Here is a 19,455-nt window from a genome sequence, read left to right as displayed (position 1 = left end):
TATTAGTTCTGATTGTAGTGTGACAGATGAGGTGAATGCACGAATCTGCAAGGCTCGGGCCGCGTTTGCTAACTTGAGACACCTATGGCGTCAGAATGGTTTATCCCTGAATCTGAAGGGACGTGTGTATCAAGCTACAGTACGGGCTGTTTTGTTGTATGGCTGTGAGACTTGGCCTACCCGAGCAGCGGACCTGAGACGTCTTCAGGTGTTCGACAATCGTTGTCTCCGAACCATAGCTCGTGTGAGTTGGTGTCGGCGATCCCGTAACGAGGCAGTTAGAAAGCGCGTTTTTGGTTGTGTAACGGGTACTTCCATTGAAAAATGTGTCCAGCACCAGAAGCGCGTTGGTTGATGTGTTACGTATGCCGAACCATCGTTTGCTGAGGAGAATGCTGTTTTCCATGCCCAATTCGGAGTGGCGTAAGCAGAGAGGTGGCCAACCCTTGACTCGGCAGAGGAGTATGAAGGAGATCACGAGACGCTTGGGTGCTGTCGGTGCTACCCGCCTTCCAGGATGGGGACCGCGTGATCCTCACTGTGCCTGGTTGGAGACACTACAAGATATGGCTGCCAACCGATGTCAGTGGCGTTCTTGTTGTCAGTTTCTATCCAGGTTGTCTGGGTGAATGTGTGGAGGTGTAGGCACCTCGGAATGATTGTGTTAAGCTAGCGCGAAGTCCCTCCCCCATCCACCTTTATTCTTTTCTTTACAATAAGGCTTTCAAATAAGTCATGGTTGTACGGCAGTGAAGCATCGGTGTTGAACACTGATGTCATTCTGTCGATGATGGTGTGATGGTGATGATACTTCACTGCTTTAGTGAAGTGTTCTGCAGTGTCTGTGGAGTTCGAAGCAGTACACACAAATGATAAGGGTACATTGAAAAGATGAGGTTTGTCAATCAAATCAAGTTCAAGAGTGCTCAAATTATGGCAGTCACTGAGACAACAGGTTCCTGGGAAATAAACATTGTTGAGGGATACATTACAGGCTTACTTACCAGATGCATTTTGGGCCCGATGTTTCGTGAATGATACAAGCAGTCTTCCCATTATCTCCCCACTGGAATGTGGATCAACGTAATATTTGAAGCTGTGTCGAGCTGCAGACGGGGATGTTGTCCCGATGTTTCGTGAATGATACAAGCAGTCTTCCCATTATCTCCCCACCGGAATGTGGATCAACGTAATATTTGAAGCTGTGTCGAGCTGCAGACGGATTGGGATGTTGTTGCTGAAAACTAGGGGGTATTTTCTTCGGAACTCAAATTCAACCTGTAATCCTGCAAACACAGATCTGGACTGTGGACGTTTTCTGTTCGGCTGCATTTTGGCTGCTACTGATAAAACTGTTGGCACTTTTTTGGGTTTTGGGTACTGTGGCCCTTGCAGACATCCTGACACTGGCGCTTCTTGAATGAATAAAAACGTGCATATTGCCACTCACCAGAGGACCAACACGATGTTGGCGGATTTTTCTCATAGGTAACAACAGATCGCTTCAGTGTCATGAAACCACTAGAATTAGTAGGTCGTGACATCTGCGGTACCATTGCGGTATCGTGTTTAAGATTACGCGAACGTTGGCATTCGATGGTGAGTACTTTCATGTCCTTCTCGTTCTTAGACTTGGAAAGTAATAAATATCTGATAATAATAAATATCTGATTCATGTGGATAGTGCAGACCAGCAACGAAAACGAATCACTTGAACTGATCCTCTGTAAAGTCCTGAAATGGGAATTTTTCACACTCAAGGTTGACGTCACTGGTAAAAGCGACGTACTCGTCGGCGTCACTCTTGGCCAATTTGAGACAACTGTACCAAACATTTAAAAGTGAATGGTGCTCACCAACTTTTCACCGGATTGTTCTACTGTTTGTGAAAAGCTTAAATCATTTGGATTATTTGGGGAAATGAGGTTTTTCAACTGGTCATGCTCGAGGGTTCCAAGATGGGATCTCCATACATCGTCTTTGTCGTTAAATTCATTCTGTAAAGTATATACCCAATGGCTAAATGAATCGAATATGAGACCAGATGCTGGTTCATAGAGAAATTCGGCAACAGTTGATGCGGTGGAATCGGGAAAGAACAGTGAACTGACACTTTGAAATGGAACTGATATCTGGAAACTGATAATTAGAGTGAGGCTGAATAAGTCGCGATCGCGATTATGCGAACTGCGCTTGTTGCTATTGAAAGATTGCTTTCAAATCCTCAGCTGAAATCGACATGTTTGTGTTCCCGTTGGGTTTGAAAGGTGTTGAGAGGCACTGCCTCTTTGAATTTAATGAACCGTCATTTTGCTCTATTTTGTCAGGTGACGTAGAAGAAAACAACAAAAGCCAATCATTCGAGGGTCGGGTTAACTCAACCAGCTGCGAATTACCTTTTTCTTGGTCCCATTTTACGTTTGACTTGCTTGAAAGTTCCGAGGTTGCCTTAACAGTAGTCGTAGGCCTTTGCACAATTTTCTCTTCACAACTCTGTGCCAGTCATCCAACACCGTTGATGAACATTATCACGAGGGTTGCTCGCCGTTTTATGTTGAATCTCGACATTTTTGTTAACCACTTGATTTAAATGGCATCCCTCATGTCGTTCCGTGTTTATGCTGCTGAGCATACCCGCAATCACTTCAAATATAATTAGCCTATTATTAGCTACTGGCGCTTTTTCTTCTCACTGGGAAAATCTCGTTTGCCTTCGGGATTCCAAAACATGATCCTTGATTTGATCTTAATAGTTACTGGTCGATTTTTATTGTCGTAATCTTGTTCAGAATCACCAATCTGGCGTCGAACAAACGACACTGCGGTCTATGTCACGGTGTTTCGGTCAACAAGCAATACGAATTTAGGCGGTACCTTTGGACATTTGACATTATGGATTACTTACCGCCCTTCGTTCTTCATCTCGGCACTCTCTTGGTGAATTCGAATGTCGGGTGTTTGACCGTGTCTGATATACGAAGATTCGGGCTAAACTTCTCATATACGTGCTACTTTCAGCCCTGGCCAGTAAGACTGAATGGCTATTACACGGTCACTTTATGCAGTTACGTCTGACTGGTTTTCAAGGCTGATTGTGATCTCCGGAGTTCCTTAGTGCTCGCTGCGTCTTCGTTATATTTTTCCTTTGTCTGAGCGATCTATTATCATGTCTGTATTTTTCCAAGCTTTTACAGACGTGGCTACTTTGCACTGTCATGCTACTGCCATCCTCGTTTTCCATTGTGCATGAACCTTACACTTACCACTACTAACCTGAATAATGGGCCTGGCCACCATCTTTGACTGGGGGTAGACAAACCCAACAGCATTCAAGCTTCATATGCCCTGCATGTCCATCTCCCTTTGCCGTCCCACTTGTCGTATGAATCTCTTACTTAAATCAATCATTCCACACTCCCTTCCAACGACGTTTTTCTTCTCGCCTGCATAATCGCACCTACTGGCCCCAATATTCTTTTCGGCCTCCTGGAAAATACCTATTATGGTATATCGAAAGGCATGGTAACTCTAGACAGCCCCTTATGGAGGCAAACGGAAATTATTACAGTCGTACTTATAAGGCAGTGACAGAATGTTTCACAAGGCCGTGCTAGAATCTCCGTGAAGGGACGAGAAGCACCAAGTTAAAGGCTCTCGATCTGGATGGGCTGGCATTTTGACCGATCAAGGCATGCCTTCGTTTAGTCTGTATCCTGCACGTGACACATCCGTCCAAATGATGTTCGGCTATTTGTGACGGGTGGCCTCCGGACGGTTACTTCAAAGGCACTCTTGGAGCGAATTTAGAAGTCCGTACGGCGTGTGAAATGATATATGTTCTGTCACTTTGTTGGTCAGATTGTTATACATATGGTTCTCGGCAATGATCGTATCAGACGCTCTTTAAACTTTTTTATTCCGACATTTTTAATAATGGCTCAGTATGGTGCTGTCAGAGCGTGGTAGAATGTCGCATTTTCTTGATGTACCGAAGTCCTGAAACCCGTGTCATTTTGCTACGCTCCCCTTTACTACTGATGACTTTTAAAATTGGATCGTTGGGTCCACATAAATTGGCGAAGACAGTTTCTCGTGTCCAATATGCTGCCTTTGAGGGATTATTTTTTCCAAATATTGTAGATATTCCGTTTATGAAGCAGCTTTTTAGTAGTATTATACTGATGGGCGTATTCTTGACTCTCGCAAGTTACAATCCAAACCAATTTAAGTGGATCAATCAAATTTTGCCTGATGAATGTACACCAGAAGTTTACCATCCGGATGTTACACGGACCATTTGATTGACGACAGATGTTTGTCAACTGGAACGACCTCACTTGTGCGTACACTCTAATGGATAAATATTTTTCTCCTATTTCTCCCCGCACCTACAGTTTGTCAGTGAAAAAATTGGTGGTGTGGAAGGTACGAAATTGGACGATGAATACCTGGAAACGGAGAAGGTAAAGGGATCGCGTTTTTTATCCTGATTTCTGTTCAGAAAGTTGACGTCATATGCAAACTGATCGATGAGGTAGTTACACAAACACAAGAGTTCTTGCAGCCAAACCCAGCCCATCGAGCAAAAATGCTGACTATGAATACGCTCAATAAGTTGCAGGGAAAGGCAAAAAGCTCAGTGTATCCTCAGCCAGAAGGTCAGCTTGGTGACTGCATGCAAAAATATGGTCGTGATCTTGGTCCTGATTCATGTTATGGTGAGTTTTTCGCTCAATTTTTTCTGTATCTTTTGGGTTCACGGAATATGCGCACGCTTACAAAGATAAAAAAAGCGTTCAGCTGTAGCACCCTTCCGGTGCCTAGCTGCCATGCCACCCGAAGGGAGCACGATTACATCATGCTGTTATTGTTGGAATCGATACAGGATCGACGAATCTCTTCATGTTCAACGCTGATGGTATTCCTTAGAACACGGACTACCTCATTGTCAGATATAAGGAAAATTGAAAAAAAAATCGTCCAGCTGTAGCACCCTTTCGGTGCCTAGCTGTCATGCCACACGCAGGAGGCACGAGGGCTGGGATACTGCCAGGTTGACCAAGCCTAGACAGGGGAAGTCGAGTGGCAGAGGTCGGGTTCGAACGACGGACCTTCCGGTCAGTAAATTCGCGCTCTAACCACTTGGTTCATCTCGCCCCCCAGATATAAGGAGAATCTATCGATGTGTGCCAGTTCGCTATGCATGATGCTGGAGACTGCTGTTCGTGTATTCAATACTGAAGACTATCGAGTCTCTACTCCAAGCAGCTAGGCGAATCAATTAAGTATAAATATTCAATTGGTTTAGATTCCTTAGACTGACTACTTGGTTAGTTCCAACAGAATAAAACCGGTGGTGGGATGGTCGTAGTTTCACACTTGTCATCATGTCCCTGAGTGCTCGAAAGTCTCGACGTCTTTGCGCACTGATACAATTTACAAAAATTCGAGGTAGTCTGGTATCATTGGCTGGTGAAGGTTTTCTGTACCCCATCACTCGGCTTACTTATACCTATTTGGTCGTTACTGACAACATTTTTATAGCTTTACTAAGATTATTCAAAGTCAGTTTTTGTCTCAAGTCGGGGTGTTCGAAGGTTATTGAAAGTCAGGGACACGGAAGGAGCATTGAAACTGAAACAAGCTGCAATCGCGTTTCCGACTGTATCCGCGCTGGCTAGTCGCTAACTCAAAATTCACTCCAAAAAACTTAGTGCTAAGCATGACTTCCGTTGTTTGCCTCCGTAGTTGTTCGCCAGATTTCTACTTGTTTGCCACATTCCGAGAAGCCGTTCGCATCAATCAGTGGTCACGCAGACATGGGAAATTCTTCCATGTACCCTCCTTAACAGTCGGAAGTGTGCTATTCTTGAAAGTGCTTCATCTCGGAAGGACACACTTTGAACCGTCTTTTCTGTACAGCTGAACTAAAACTCCAATTGGTTTGATGATAATATACCGCGTTGTTTTCTGCCAATCATGCGGGAATTGAACTAAATATTGAGGGACCAAATAACAGAAGAGCAGCCAACCATCTCTGTCTGCTGGATGAATTGGATGATACTTATATTTGCCGTTTTAAAAGAGGTTAAAAATATGGTTCAAATGAATGCAAATTACTGGACGCTTCCAGTGCTTGTTTTTAAATGGTTGGTAGTGGTCTTAGCTATTTGTTCCCGTGAGGGCTTTCTGATATATTGCTTTTATGCACTGTACCTCGTTAAATACTCAGACTCGTCAGCGATTGTCTATAATCGTCTATAATTCGTAGTTCCTACTCTCTGTACACGGAAATCTTTAAGAAAACCACAATTTTCAAAGTATCCTAGTACAGTGTTCAAGACTGCATTTTAATACGCTTCAGTTAAGGTTGTCGACCATGAAACGACTATGTACATTAGGTACGACGTTTCCTTAAACAAAGTAGTGTTAATCGTACTTCAGAGACGTTAAATCGCTGCCCAGAAGTATTTCCACGGAACTTGCTTTTGAATTAGTTTTTAATCATATCAAGGACGGAAAATTGAAGAACAAGCTGAGAAGTGGCACACACCATGTGGCCTACGTGAGTATGCTCAGGACAGTTGTTCGTTGAACTTAACTATATTCTAAATAAGACGAAAGAGGACCGAAAAATATAGTTTCCTTAAATTACACTACCTGGTGAAACAAGTATTTCCATAGAACTTTCCAGCCACCGGCTCACAGCTGACGTGGAACCCTGGACAAATTGTGCTCAATCCTAGGTTTCCATCACTCCGAATCAGACACGAAGACCAGGACTTGTCTCGACAGGCAGTAACTCGAAAGGCCTATCAAATTACTCAGCCACCTTAGCCGTACTGGATGTATTGCTCTAGGAAAGTACCCTCTGATTCACCAAAAACCTGCCTGCGAATTCCCCAATTTCTGCCGATCCCAGCTATAGTTCTGAGGTTTTGGTGGTCAAAGGCCATCCTCTGCAAGAAGTGGTCTAGTGTTGCAGCTGTACAGCAATATAGCATTTACTGTAGTCTGATAAACGCATTCTTTGGGACCCATTGAGATGCTTTCTTGACATCCCAGGTGGCGTAAATCGGCAAAAGCAGTTTTGACCTTCGAGGTTTGTCCGTTAACTTTATCTGTGACACTACCGTCAGAGCCAATGCAACTTCTGGGGTGTGTATACTTTTCCACAACCACCACAACCGTGATTTCTCAGAGGCGTGCTTAAAGGCTGTAAGCCCCGCAGCATGATTGCACTGCGTGGGTGCAAATCATATGCTGAATGACGTGGTCTTGGTCCGCTTTTCAGGTAATGTTTGCGCATTTCGCTCTTCGAAAATGAGAACAATGTCCGCTGCTTATTCGAGGTCGACAAAGTTATCGTTCGGAGAGATCTGAACATTGGGTTTCCGATACTTCCCAGTGTTTGCCTCATTATTTTATTAATGAAGAAACCAAACAAAATGGAGAGTGTGGACATCGTTTTTGGACATCAGTGCTTGTAGGTAAGCTTTTGGAGAGCTCCCCATGCACTCGCACACACCCAAAACTATGTGAAAACAGACAGCCCTTGATATTCGCGAACTTCTGGGATAAGTATGTGAAAGGAAAGAACCAGTCGACAGAATCGATAGTACTCCTGAAGTCAACGAACATCAGGATTGTGGGACACCTATGCGCCTATCTTCGCTCTAGCACTTGACAGAGTGTGAAGATGTTATCCACACAGCCCCTTTCCGGATGGAATCCTCCTTGCTGTCCTCGAATCTCGTCTTCGCGCGCCTTCACAAGATGACGTAAAATAAGCCATGCAGAGAGTCTAAGTACGACGGTAGTCAAGCTAATTCCCCTTTGATTGTTGTTTGTGTCAGTAATTGTTTCACTCACTGGATGCCTCCTTAGACCCGTTGCATGTTTCAACTGGAATAGTTTACACACATTCCTAGAGTTCCTCGACTTCTCCATCGCAGGTTTTCGGATCTATCAGGCTTCTCGATCTTCACAGATTCTCTTCACTCAAGTTTGACAGCTCCTCTAGCGGTACTGTATTGCTAACCAGGAGCAATGCATGTCCGGACTTCGACCACTTTTATAGCGTTGCTCGAGTTCCAGCGTCTAGGTGTAGTCGGTCCAACCATTCTACAGGCTGAGCGCCCAACATCTTGCGGAGTTGCGGACATTACCTTCCAGTATCAGAGGATGTCTTGTTTAAACAGGACTTCAGTTGATGGTTCTGATGGACTTGTTTCACATCAGGGTCCGGGAGGTTGCCAATAGCCCGGCGAGGTGTGCGCATCAATCTAGTGGTTACTGGACAAAGTTTACCCGCATTCTGTCAAGATAAGCCAGAGTATGGTGGTAAGGTGATGAAGTCCAATCATTTGGAAGCGTTGCTGAGGGCTGTTTCTATCGAACGAATGTGTAACTGTTCGAGGGACTGACGACACGTCATGATGAGGCAACGGATGCAGTGGGTGTAGTAGGTGCGTATTTGTCAAGAGCCACGCAAACACATCACACTAAGTTTATTTTTTTTCTCCTGAGGACCCCTTTGCCTGATTTTATGTGCCATATGATCCGTTTCTCTACAAACATTTGTGGTGCAAAGCGTACGGGACCTAGGTCACCAAACATTTGAGGTCATAAGCAGTTCTCAGGTGATGTCACCCAAAGAAAGTAAGACTAAAAGCGACGGATCTAATCGAACTTGCAACGGTGCCCATTAGATACCTGGTAGGGTCACCATCCCTCAACTACTGCACGACCCTTAGAGTTAGAGCAAGAAACTTTTCCAAATCTGAATTTTCTGGTAGAAGCCCAGAATCTACATGGAATTACCTGACCCATACTCAGCGGTTTGCGACCAGTTCAATTTCTGCAGGGATGATCTATCTGTAGGGTTCCGGGTGAAGCACTGTCTCGTGTTTTAGCCCCTGTACTTACAAATTGGGTTGACAATAAAGTTAACTAGTAAGGTACTGAGCGGTGGGAATTGGTCTGCTGAACACAGATTGAGTGGCTCCATAACATCTTGGGTGATTTTTCAGGATCGCTTCGGCTAATATAATTAAATGTTCATCAACCTAAGGTTTGTTATGCTTGCATCTACCCCGTTCAGCAATAACCCTCCCCTTGATGTACAGCGTTTCGCTCCCTGTGGGAGGTCTCTGTTCCGCCAAATCTGGTCTGGTTTGTCAACTAAGTACCGAACTCTTCTCCGGACACCAGCTACTGAAGATAACTCACTTGTGGTCTCATCCATATCAACGGTCCGGGTATAGGGCTGTCGAACATGCATCCGAATCGATATCCAGTATTAAGTGATGCCCTGTTGATGTGAATCCACTACAGGGTTGTTTTCGGTCGCCTTAAAACTTACACTCGAACTGTTCATTCGGAGTCCGTCTACCTTCTTCATCCCTCTCACACAGGTACATGAACCTTTCAAACTCACCTGCCCCGTCTAAATACCGTTTAATACGGTCGTGTTTCAGTTCCTTAGTAAGAAATATGTGAAATAGTTACTCTTTTTTCGGAAGCACAGCTATCGTCTCTTCGTTCACCACTCTTTTTGTCACAAGATCTATTTGTTGACTCAATTTTAAATGGTCTGTTTGGGTTGTCATGGTAACTGGCGGAAACTTCCAAACTCTGTCTTAAATCATGTAACCAAACGCTGTCGTTAAGGTCATTTCCTCAAGGGTAATACATGTGGGTTGTTCATGCTTCGACAAGATTAATGCTATTGTTCTCGTCCGAGGCCTCTGTTCAACGTGATTGAAGTCATTGAATTTCATGTGTGACCCGGTCACGTGCACATGTACTGTACTTCTTGTTTTGATTGATTATTGCGGCATTGTTTGTTCCCAAACTAATGTGTAGCACGACCAAGCGTGAAGTTTTTGTGGAATGTCCATATCAGGATTGCGTGTCCCACGAAGAGAAACACGACCTAAGTACCTGCATTTTGAACGGGGGGAATAATTTCCGCGCGTTTTATCAAGACGGCACGCATATGTACGACCGCATAGACTCAGTCAATTCAGTAGGGTTCTGTCGAAGTTGATGTCACTTGGGTCCGCCATATATATGTAACTACCGGTTCCGTTTTTTGTGATATTGTTACGTTAAGCATAAACGATGTTTCTGTCGTTCAGTATAGACCTTATATGCAGAGCAGACAAACTTGGAGACCTGAGTATTTCTTGTGACGAATGAAGGCGTAAGTTCTCCGTACTTTTACCTTCCTTTAGGACAATGCCTACTTCAGTCGGGTGAATCCTTCAAATACCTGGCTGACATCAAGTATACGATGGAGGACCATGTAAAGGACAACTTTTTGCAACCCCTACATAGCATACAGACCCACGAACTGAAGGAAATCAACGTGAGTCTCAGCTTAAGCTATATTTTTGGCCTTTACTCAAGTGGTGTGGACAACGTTATCTTGTTGACAATTGCACATCGCTCCTAATGTCATGAATACCAAAGAGGCTCAACTGAGGTGCTTCTGTCCGATGAAACAGCATCACAACCTCAGCGTTTATTGGCTTTGCTGACTCCAGCGCAACACTGACTTTACATGGGCTACTTATTAATTCGACAGTGTTTAGGGCGAAGGTTGCTTTAGTTTCTATTGATGGAACTTCGGTCGCTCAGTCCGGAGTCGAGCTTGTGCAAACTTGTGCTTCGATATGATGAACCGCTGCCTGGATTAAATTAGATCACTGTTCACTGGTTGTACGTTGATGTTTTCGGTTCGTAGTTAGCAACACAGTTGCAATAATTTTCTGATTTACTAGAGGGGACTCGCAACAACGACAACACATAGTCAGTTTACGTGGCCTACGTCACGCGTTCCCGTCATTAGTACCACTTGGGATATCAGTGTCGCCATGCCAGTGAAATCCTTGAATTCCACGGACCTAACGTTTACTCCTGCACCCATCGTTTTTTTCTTGTGTATGACGGCTTCAGATTGGGAACTTTTGTGTCCTGCTTGTTTTGCATCTGAATGAAACTGTTTGAAACAGTGTTTCCATAAAAAGCACGTGCAACGAACTTAATCTGGCCGCTTTGATCATGTAACTGTTGATTTGTTTTGCTAATGGTTGCCAGTTGCACTTATCGGCACTAATCGATTAACTCAATTCGGTCACGCGGGATCTTCATCTGGTGATCGTTTACGATGTCCCATTTGGAGCTGTCACACCAAACGACCATCTTTGTTTTTTGTTTACGGAACTTTGGTCAATTGGAGGAGGGGAGGTTTTCATATCTTCCTCTGCCAACTTACTATGGCCACCTATTTCTGATATCAATTAGGAGCAACCATGAACTGTTAGATGCGTAATTTCCTGAGGGGTAGCTCTAGTCCTCTTAACACATCATCATCGTAATCGATAGCAATACGCTAGAAGTAAAAAAAATATTAGAATAATATAATTCGCTGTTTGTGTTACGTTTTACCCTGTTGATTACCTCCTGTTTGCATTCATGACATCGCCTAGTGATCGTGACAACGGAACTTATATGAAGGAGTCGTTTTGTAGCTTAGGTTTAATACAACAAACAGTGAAGTGTACCCTGAGGGTATTTTTTCTCGGAGACACCCTAGCAGAGCCGAATCCCGTCGACGGAATCTCGGTTGTGTGTATGATGATTCACTCGAGTGGACAAGATCCTTAGGCGATCACATTTTGATGTATGGCATATTGTTACCCTTCAGTGGCGCGATGAAAATCGTTCAGCCAAGTTTAGAAGATAGCAACTAGCGCTGCTAGCTGCGAAACTACACCGATCAAAAGGTTACGATGTCATCGAAAGGTAATTAGGCCGCAGAGTTTTTCATCTACTATTTTATTATATGGATGTAAAATATAGAGGAAAAGAGAATCTGTACGGAACAAAAAAATCAACACGAATACATGTGTGAAACAACACAAAGCTAAAGGTGAATTGAGATGACCTTTGAATTACTCGACATTATATGAATTAGGGAAGACAGGAAGTGACAGTTTCCGGAGGTTAATAACTTGATCGGGTTAGCTATATGAACAGAGACGTGTTACCCAATAGAAATGGCTGGAGGAAACAAGTTCTGATGGGTATTTCCCGTAGTAGTAACTATAGAATAAAACAGTGATGGATAAGTAAGGTCACTAGTGCCAAACATACAAGCATTGATCTGGTGCGGGCTGAATTTCGGATCTTCAAATGAGAATTTGGGCAGGGGTGAAGTGTTTTCGTGCTCGAAAAAGAGCGAACCTTTGAGCACTTAAGATGATGTGGCTTTATCTGGGAGACCGAGTGTAGTTAGTGGTACTGTACGGTAGTGCGGCTGTCATGGGAGTGAAGCTGTGCTTTGATTCAGTACATTCACTGATTCGGCACCGTCTGTAACAGGAAGTCAAGTGTAGGAACTCATGGTGAAATGTCGATGCTCCAGTCACATTGACACTATAGGCACTGCATCCGGAATCCATAAAGTACTTGATCGGTCAACCGGAGCACCACAGTTTGATTCGTCAGAGAAGGTGATTGTGAGCTGAATCAGCTTGCGCATGTCCTGCATACTCACATAACGCCCTCTTTGGTTATGTCAGTTTCATTTACTTCAAGATTGCACCATTTGACGATAATCTGTTTTCTGTTGGCTTTGTTCAGCACCATCGGAAGAAATTAGAGGGTCGACGCCTGGACTTTGATTGCAAGAAGCGAAAACAAGACAAGGGTGAGTATGCTCTCTTTTAGGTGAATCTCTTCGAAACTGTACCAGAGCCACCATAGAATCCTTTTCTATAGTTGTAACACACCATATCCTTTCTGGACCATACTATTGTTGGTATCGCACGTTTAGAAATGCTTGATCAGCTGACTTCCTCACGTACGGCAGTGGAGCATCGGTGTTGAACACTGATGTCATGCCGGCGATGATAATGATGATGATGACTTCCTCACACCAATGTTTCTGTGGTAATTTCCATGGAGAATATTTGAGAGACACACTTCAAGCATGTTAATGGTGATCCGTTCAAACAGCTTTACTTGCTTTCAAATATCAGTAAATATATGCACGGTGTACAGTTTCGGGTATTAGCTACTTGCTGGTTTGTCATGTTTTTCTCCGAGTAAAGATGCTTAATCCACCATTCATCAAAGCGAATTATGTTTTTGTTGTTGTCACCCAATAAGTGGGGTTTTTAAAACAGGATAGATCCGAAAACGCACTCGATACACTGTTCTATACTATGCATGAGAATTCTCACTTGAAAAAATATTGAGAATCAATGTGACTGTATCAGCATGAGGTTGATGAACAACTAATTCTTATGTTGTGCTCGTAATAATAGTACTAACACCAGTAATCGGAAGTGGTAATAGCAAAAATAACAACAGTCGTGAATGACAACACAGGTTTTCACGTGAGACTCAATTGAATCCCCCGTTTATGATATTCTTCACCTGAATGTGCTGCGTACAGGCCGCCGCATGTTTCAGTTGGCACGATATTCGAGATATCGCAGTGTATTTTCATAAAGGGAACTACTCACGTTAGTTTTCTGCAAAAACAGGACACGTCAGGATTTTAACCCTAGCCTACGAAATGTCCGACTCTGTAACCTGTCTTTTCCTGCCTATATGTAATTCCCTTAAGCCTGTGTTTACTTCTTCAGAAACCAAACGATTTCGGTGCCAACAACTCTTCTGATGACACATTGGGATCCTCTGTCAACATTCTAAAGGGGGTGTGTTAAAAAAACAAGGTGCCCACTTTGTACCGATGCAATACACTATCCATAAGGTCAATAGCGATTAGCAAACTACACTCATTTGCAAACAAATTTGGTTTTGCGAGAGACTCACCTGGAACGCAGCTGAATCTCTCACTGAGTCTCCTGCAAGACCAAATTTGTTTGCAAACAAGTGTATTTCGCTAATTTCTTGCAATTTGGTTTCAAGTAGCATGTAAGGTTGACGGGAACTCGGGGACTGCGTCTACATGATGAGCCCCAAGAAGGTCGAAACCGATCGTGGGCTATCGGAGAATATTCAGCAACCTGCTAGTTATCACATTTCAAGGAAAAGTGCTTTGTTATGTTGATTAATCGCCAAGCTAACCATTCTATTCTAAAAAAATAACAATCACATCCATCTGAGTCTCAATGCCATTTCAGTGTCAAGTGGGCTTCTGACACCCTACACTTGCGTGTTTTTTACACCCATCTTGTTTTCCGTTTGTTTGTTTAGCTGCGGCCACTGCAAAGCTTCCGGAAGACGAGTTGAAGATTGCGGAAGAGAAATTCGTGGAGTCCAAGATTCTTGCCGAACAGGCCATGATCAATTTCCTGAACTCCGAGGTATGTCTAAGTTATTTTGTAGTCGTCTTTGATCGTCCGTGCTAATTATTATTATTATTATATTAATTATTTCCGGTGCAGCAAAAGGAAAATCTGAAAACGCTTCGTAATCCACTGTTTCGCTTCAGACTGCATACTGATGATGTCACCGGTGGATGATGGAATCTGGTGTGCAACCTGATTGCCCAACTCAACGAACTAACCAACAACCAACTACACAGCCTGATCTAGCAACGTTCTCAATTGGGAGTGAGATGGCTCAGTGGTTAGAGCGCGAGTTTACTAACCGGAAGGTCCGTTGTTCGAACCCGATCTCTGCTTCTCGACTTCCCCTGTCTAGGCTTGGGTAACCTGGCACTATCTCAACCCTCGTGCATCCTTCTGGGGGCATGGCAGTTAGGCACCGAAAAGATGCTACAGCTGAACCATTTTCAATATTAATGATCAGTACTTATATGGGTCTTTCATCGCGTCGCCGACTGACTGTCCACTTGGATAGCAACATAATTAAACGACTGGCCGTCTACCGCATATTTGATTTTTGGTGGCGTCGCTTAAAATATGTACGGAGAAGCTTTTAAGAGATACTTTTTAAAGAGAGGAAAGTCGAAACTCATGACTGCGGTGATTCTGTTCTTTTGGCAGGCGATAGCTGCCCATGGGCTGAACCACTGCGAGAGATTCCGGAGGCGGATGCATCCTGTTTCGAGAGAGGGTCACTTGGAGTTAAAGGGAAGGGAACTAAGAAGCTCTTAGAAAGTTCAAAACGGCATTCCATATCAGCCACAACTTAGCATGTACTTGTTCCGAAGAGAGGGCAAGATACTTGTTTGTGGTGGCCTCTCTATGAACGAGAAATTCTGTATTCAGTGAAGTTGACTGTTCAGGATAAATACATTGGCCCCAGGAGCAAACAGAGTCGACAAACTGTTCGCGAGATGGCTCAAATGGTTAAAGCGCGAGTTTGCTGACCGGAAGGTCCGTGGTTCGAACCCGACCTCTCTCTCCCGACTGCCCCCGTTTAGGCTTGGGCAACCTGGCAGTATCCAAGCCCTCGTGCTTCCTTCGAGTAGCATGGCAGCTAGGCAGCGGAAGGGTGTTACAGCTGAACGGCCTCCCACAAATGTTCGCTTTGACGGGCTGTTCACACCTATGGTAAGGGTGCAATGTAACATCGCCGTCTGAATAACAGGACCATTTCTATTTACCTTTCGGACTTCCCAAAAGTTTCGTTTCCTTCTCGCTCCCTCTAGAATTATATCCCCGTTACACTGTGGCGCAAACATACCAAAAGTGTATTATCCTCTTTGGAGAATACCCTCCCCCACCGACTGGCTGGTGTAAACCAGACCTACGTGATGTGCATGTACTTCCGTGTTTTCTGGTTGAATTCCCTTAGGGTCTAAATAAATGGTAGACTGGAATAACGTCCAATCATCCGGATAACGTCTTCCGTAGAAACAGTTGTTTTTCTTAGCAACAACTTATGGGGCGTAGGATGTTTTTTGCTGCTGGAGATTTAAAACGTTACATTTACTCTATGCGTTTCGGCTGACTGGCGATGCGCTGTCAGTTAGTGGACGTTAACAGACTATTTTTTGAGGGTTCAAACAAATTGCGCTATCAAATCAACTTTTAGCTTTGCTGCCGAGTGATTATAACTTAGACTAGGGGGCTCAACAGTACTCCCAACGCGAGTCGTGCTTTTCTGGCCTTTCTGGCTTTACAGCTACTGGCCTCTGAGAAGCTATCTCACTGAGATACCAAACGATAGGATCACGCGGGTTAATTCGGGTCCTGAATGTTTTTCAAGCGTTACTATCCAGTTGGTGGGTAACCATGTGGCAAATGGATGCACTGAGAGTAATTGACTGTGCAGTTCGCAGTTGGAAGAATGGCCATAGGAAAATGTCTTAGGCTATAACTGAGGATATGGTCTTCCTAATGGTCAGTATTAACCGCTTTTCATCCATTTTGAGGTCTTATGCATTAACACGTTTTTTCAGGTTGTCTCCATCCAATTGCTCGTTCCGGGCAAGTGTGCCTATGTGAAAAGTTCGCTTCTAGAGTCCTGCTATAGGAATTCATCAGTTTGGAGCTGTGGGCAGGTTAGCTCTGTGGAGATGCTTGTTTTTCGGAAGGAGTTCGCGTGTAGTGAACAACGCTGACCAATAGCAAACAGTTCTTGTGGTAGCAAAGTTGTCACTCAGGATAGTCAGCTTGGGTGGACCTTTTTATGCGTAACGCACATTCTGACGTGGCATATCAATGGCAATGATTAGCTACGTTGCCGTAATAACCCTCCTAAGGCTTCCTAGTATTATGTCCCAATTGAGAGTTGTTTCCTCTGTTTCGATCCGCAATGCAGTCACAGAATAGAGTGATTTATCGTAACACAAAACGAAGGGCGACCCGTAAGTTCCTCACCTTCTGATCACAATTGGGTTGAAAAAAGCTGTCAAACGCGAAAAGGATGGCACATTTTCAGGCAGAACAAATCAATAAAATGCAACGAATGGCGGATGCAATAGGAAAATCTGTATTTGGCACGCTATTCATATCGTTTGCGAATAGCGTATACGACATTAACAGCCCGTTTTTCGAAACTAGTCCAAAATTCTCAGCACTGGTGGACCCATTTTTACGTCGGAAATTTATCACAGAAAGATCTGCAAATTTTAACATCCTCTAGATGGCTTGTACTACGTGTCTTAATTTTTTATAACACACTCGTTCACAGTCTTATTCTGTTGTGGGCAACGTAAATGGCGAGATATTCTTCGGAGACTTGCCACAGTGAATAAGCACGCGAAACTCTTAGCAACTTGCTGCTAGCACCCAGCAGATCAATATCACATGGCATTTTTTCTGATCCTTCACTAGAAGGGGAACAGAAATTCAGTCTTACAGGTCAACAGAGTCAGCCGTTATATCTTATTGAATGTTTCTTCTTGCCTGTACTTCCTACCTTCCACATTCACGGTTCCTTGATGTGCACTTGTCATGGGCGGGTTTTTTTTAACATCTGTCGGTATGGTTATTACTGACATGGGTGATTCTTCTGATGTTGAACTAATCAACTGTAGGCAGTGCTGTCCAGTGATGTGTTATGAACATACATAGTGATAGCGTGTAATTTTTCAGACCCAAAGTAAGTCATTGATCCACTGAAATGTGTTGAATTCTACAAGCAGAATGCGAGGTGACATGGTCAACTCACAGTAAAGTACTTCTCCCTTTGATTGACATCGAGTGATTTTCAACTACTTCCTCGTGGAATGTTGACTGTGTGGCACAGCTCCTGAACGCTAATGAATTTTCGCCTGTTTTCATGTTTTTTTTTCCAAATCTGCCGTGCATATACTCAATACGTTTTCGCATCCGCAATCCACCCATACTATACTAAATGATGAACCTGTATAGTGCTCGTGAGTGGTCGAGATGGCTCAAGTGGTTAGAGTGCGAATGGAATGAATGTCCGTGGTTCGAACCCGACCTCTGCCACTTGACTTCCCCTGTTTGGGCTTGGACGACTTGACGGTATCCCAGCCCACATGCCTCCTTGGTATGGCAGCTAGGCACCAAAAGGGTGCAACAGCTGAACGATTATTATTATTTATTTATCATAGTGTTCGTGAACCTTGTCATATAAATCATTTTCATCATCTTCATTTATCAAGACGTAAATATTAATTACTAATTCACCAGAAAGACCCATCCCCTTATAACAAAGAAACCAGCGATGATGGTTGGAAACTCGGGAACTACTATTGCCTGTTGGTTCATCCTGTCCATCGGCTGTATTACCTCGAATCGATATTTCATCTGTCCCGTCGGATGGTCGTCCTTAGGTATCGCAGGCTACCAAATGAAATGAGGTTCAGTCACTAATGCAGCGAGTTTGTTTGTCTTGTATGTGTTCACAACATTACTTCTGACGTGATAGGCGACCAGTGCGCCTGGGTTATTGGCATGGAACATTTTCGTTGTAGTGGGATGTAAACCAGTCACTCGGGGAGTCCACAAAGTATCCCGTTCAGTTCTGGGGGCTGTTTCGAAGTTACAATGGTTAATACTCGTCTAGAGAGTGGGATCCTGCTATAATATGAGAATGAAGAAACATCTACTGCTCCTTACGAATGTGACAGTATAATTTGGAAATCTCGGTGTGAGAGTTTGTAAGGCTGAAAAGACATCCTATTGCTTACTATCGTAAAACGTATTTTCCAGTGTATCAAGTGCGGGACCCAACAATGTGGTTGAGTTGGGTGTGGAATGTGTGTAAACGTTGTAAACTTTTATTTGGTTGGCCTAAGGTCAGAATACGGCGGGGTTAACATACTACCTTAGGATACTGTGTTTGATACCGTCTGCTCGTTGTACCCCGCAATCGTAAATGCAATCCAACTCGATGCATCATTGGACCCCCGGGGCAAAGCTGTGGGACCTGGAGGCCTGGTGTGTCCAGGGGGCGGAATAAGTGAAAGCATCCGTATGACTGGTCCTTAAGATCCTCTTGTTAATGTGACGATCAAGGACCACAATGGCCTGTTGGTATACAGCATAGAACGTCTTTACCAATGGACGGAATACTTAAAGCTGTAATTCGGTGTGCCACCTGCTGATTTCCATCCAGACGTCCGGCCTGTGGCAGAAAGTTGAACTGTTCCTGATCAACATCGACTTCCTCAGTCGTTTCCTATCTAACTTACTTATTCTATCTGAGACGTCTCAGGTAATTAGGTTGTGTCGATAACTTTGCTCATTCCAAGAAACGATACTCACAGTTCACGTGTTAACCAAAGGGCTGTTAGCCTGAATTGCCTTGTAGCAAGACTGATTTTTCAACCTAAAGCGGCACGCGAATCCTTGATTCGTGGTCACTAAAATGTATTCCGACGGGTGGAGGGTGCATCCAACAAATCTTCGCATTTCTTAATGTTTGGAATAGCTCCATATGTACGAGTGTTTTAGAATTCTAATGTTCTTCGACTTCAAGGGTGCCTTCGATCCTGTCGATCACTCGCTTGTCTAACAGGGGATTCCCCAGAACTTTTTGAGAATAATCTGGCCCTCATATCCACATACTTCCTTGCGCATGTGTGTTCGG

At 43.9% G+C, this 19,455-nt stretch overlaps 2 protein-coding genes across 2 annotated transcripts in view; one reads left to right on the top strand and one right to left on the bottom strand.

The window, feature by feature from the left end:
- Positions 1-19,455, top strand: part of T265_03964 (hypothetical protein) — a gene marked incomplete at both ends in the record, with an annotated part of 47,433 nt that overhangs the window by 9,291 nt on the left and 18,687 nt on the right. The window contains 6 exons of the mRNA XM_009168571.1: positions 19-244; positions 4,395-4,463; positions 4,502-4,718; positions 10,239-10,372; positions 12,607-12,718; positions 14,236-14,345. Of these exons, the coding sequence (XP_009166835.1) occupies positions 19-244; positions 4,395-4,463; positions 4,502-4,718; positions 10,239-10,372; positions 12,607-12,718; positions 14,236-14,345 (868 nt within the window). The remainder of the gene's footprint in view (positions 1-18; positions 245-4,394; positions 4,464-4,501; positions 4,719-10,238; positions 10,373-12,606; positions 12,719-14,235; positions 14,346-19,455) is intronic.
- T265_03963 (hypothetical protein) lies at positions 11,327-14,736 on the bottom strand (the record flags this gene model as incomplete). The annotated part of the gene is made up of 3 exons (XM_009168570.1): positions 11,327-11,398; positions 13,852-13,983; positions 14,629-14,736. 3 exons carry the CDS (start codon positions 14,734-14,736, stop codon positions 11,327-11,329), a joined length of 312 nt encoding a protein of 103 aa, XP_009166834.1.

Source organism: Opisthorchis viverrini (genome assembly GCF_000715545.1).
Source record: "Opisthorchis viverrini unplaced genomic scaffold opera_v5_61, whole genome shotgun sequence".
NCBI lineage: Eukaryota > Metazoa > Platyhelminthes > Trematoda > Opisthorchiida > Opisthorchiidae > Opisthorchis > Opisthorchis viverrini.
The sequence above is the reverse complement of the archived record's forward strand: the minus strand, read 5'-3'. Positions and strand labels throughout refer to the sequence as shown.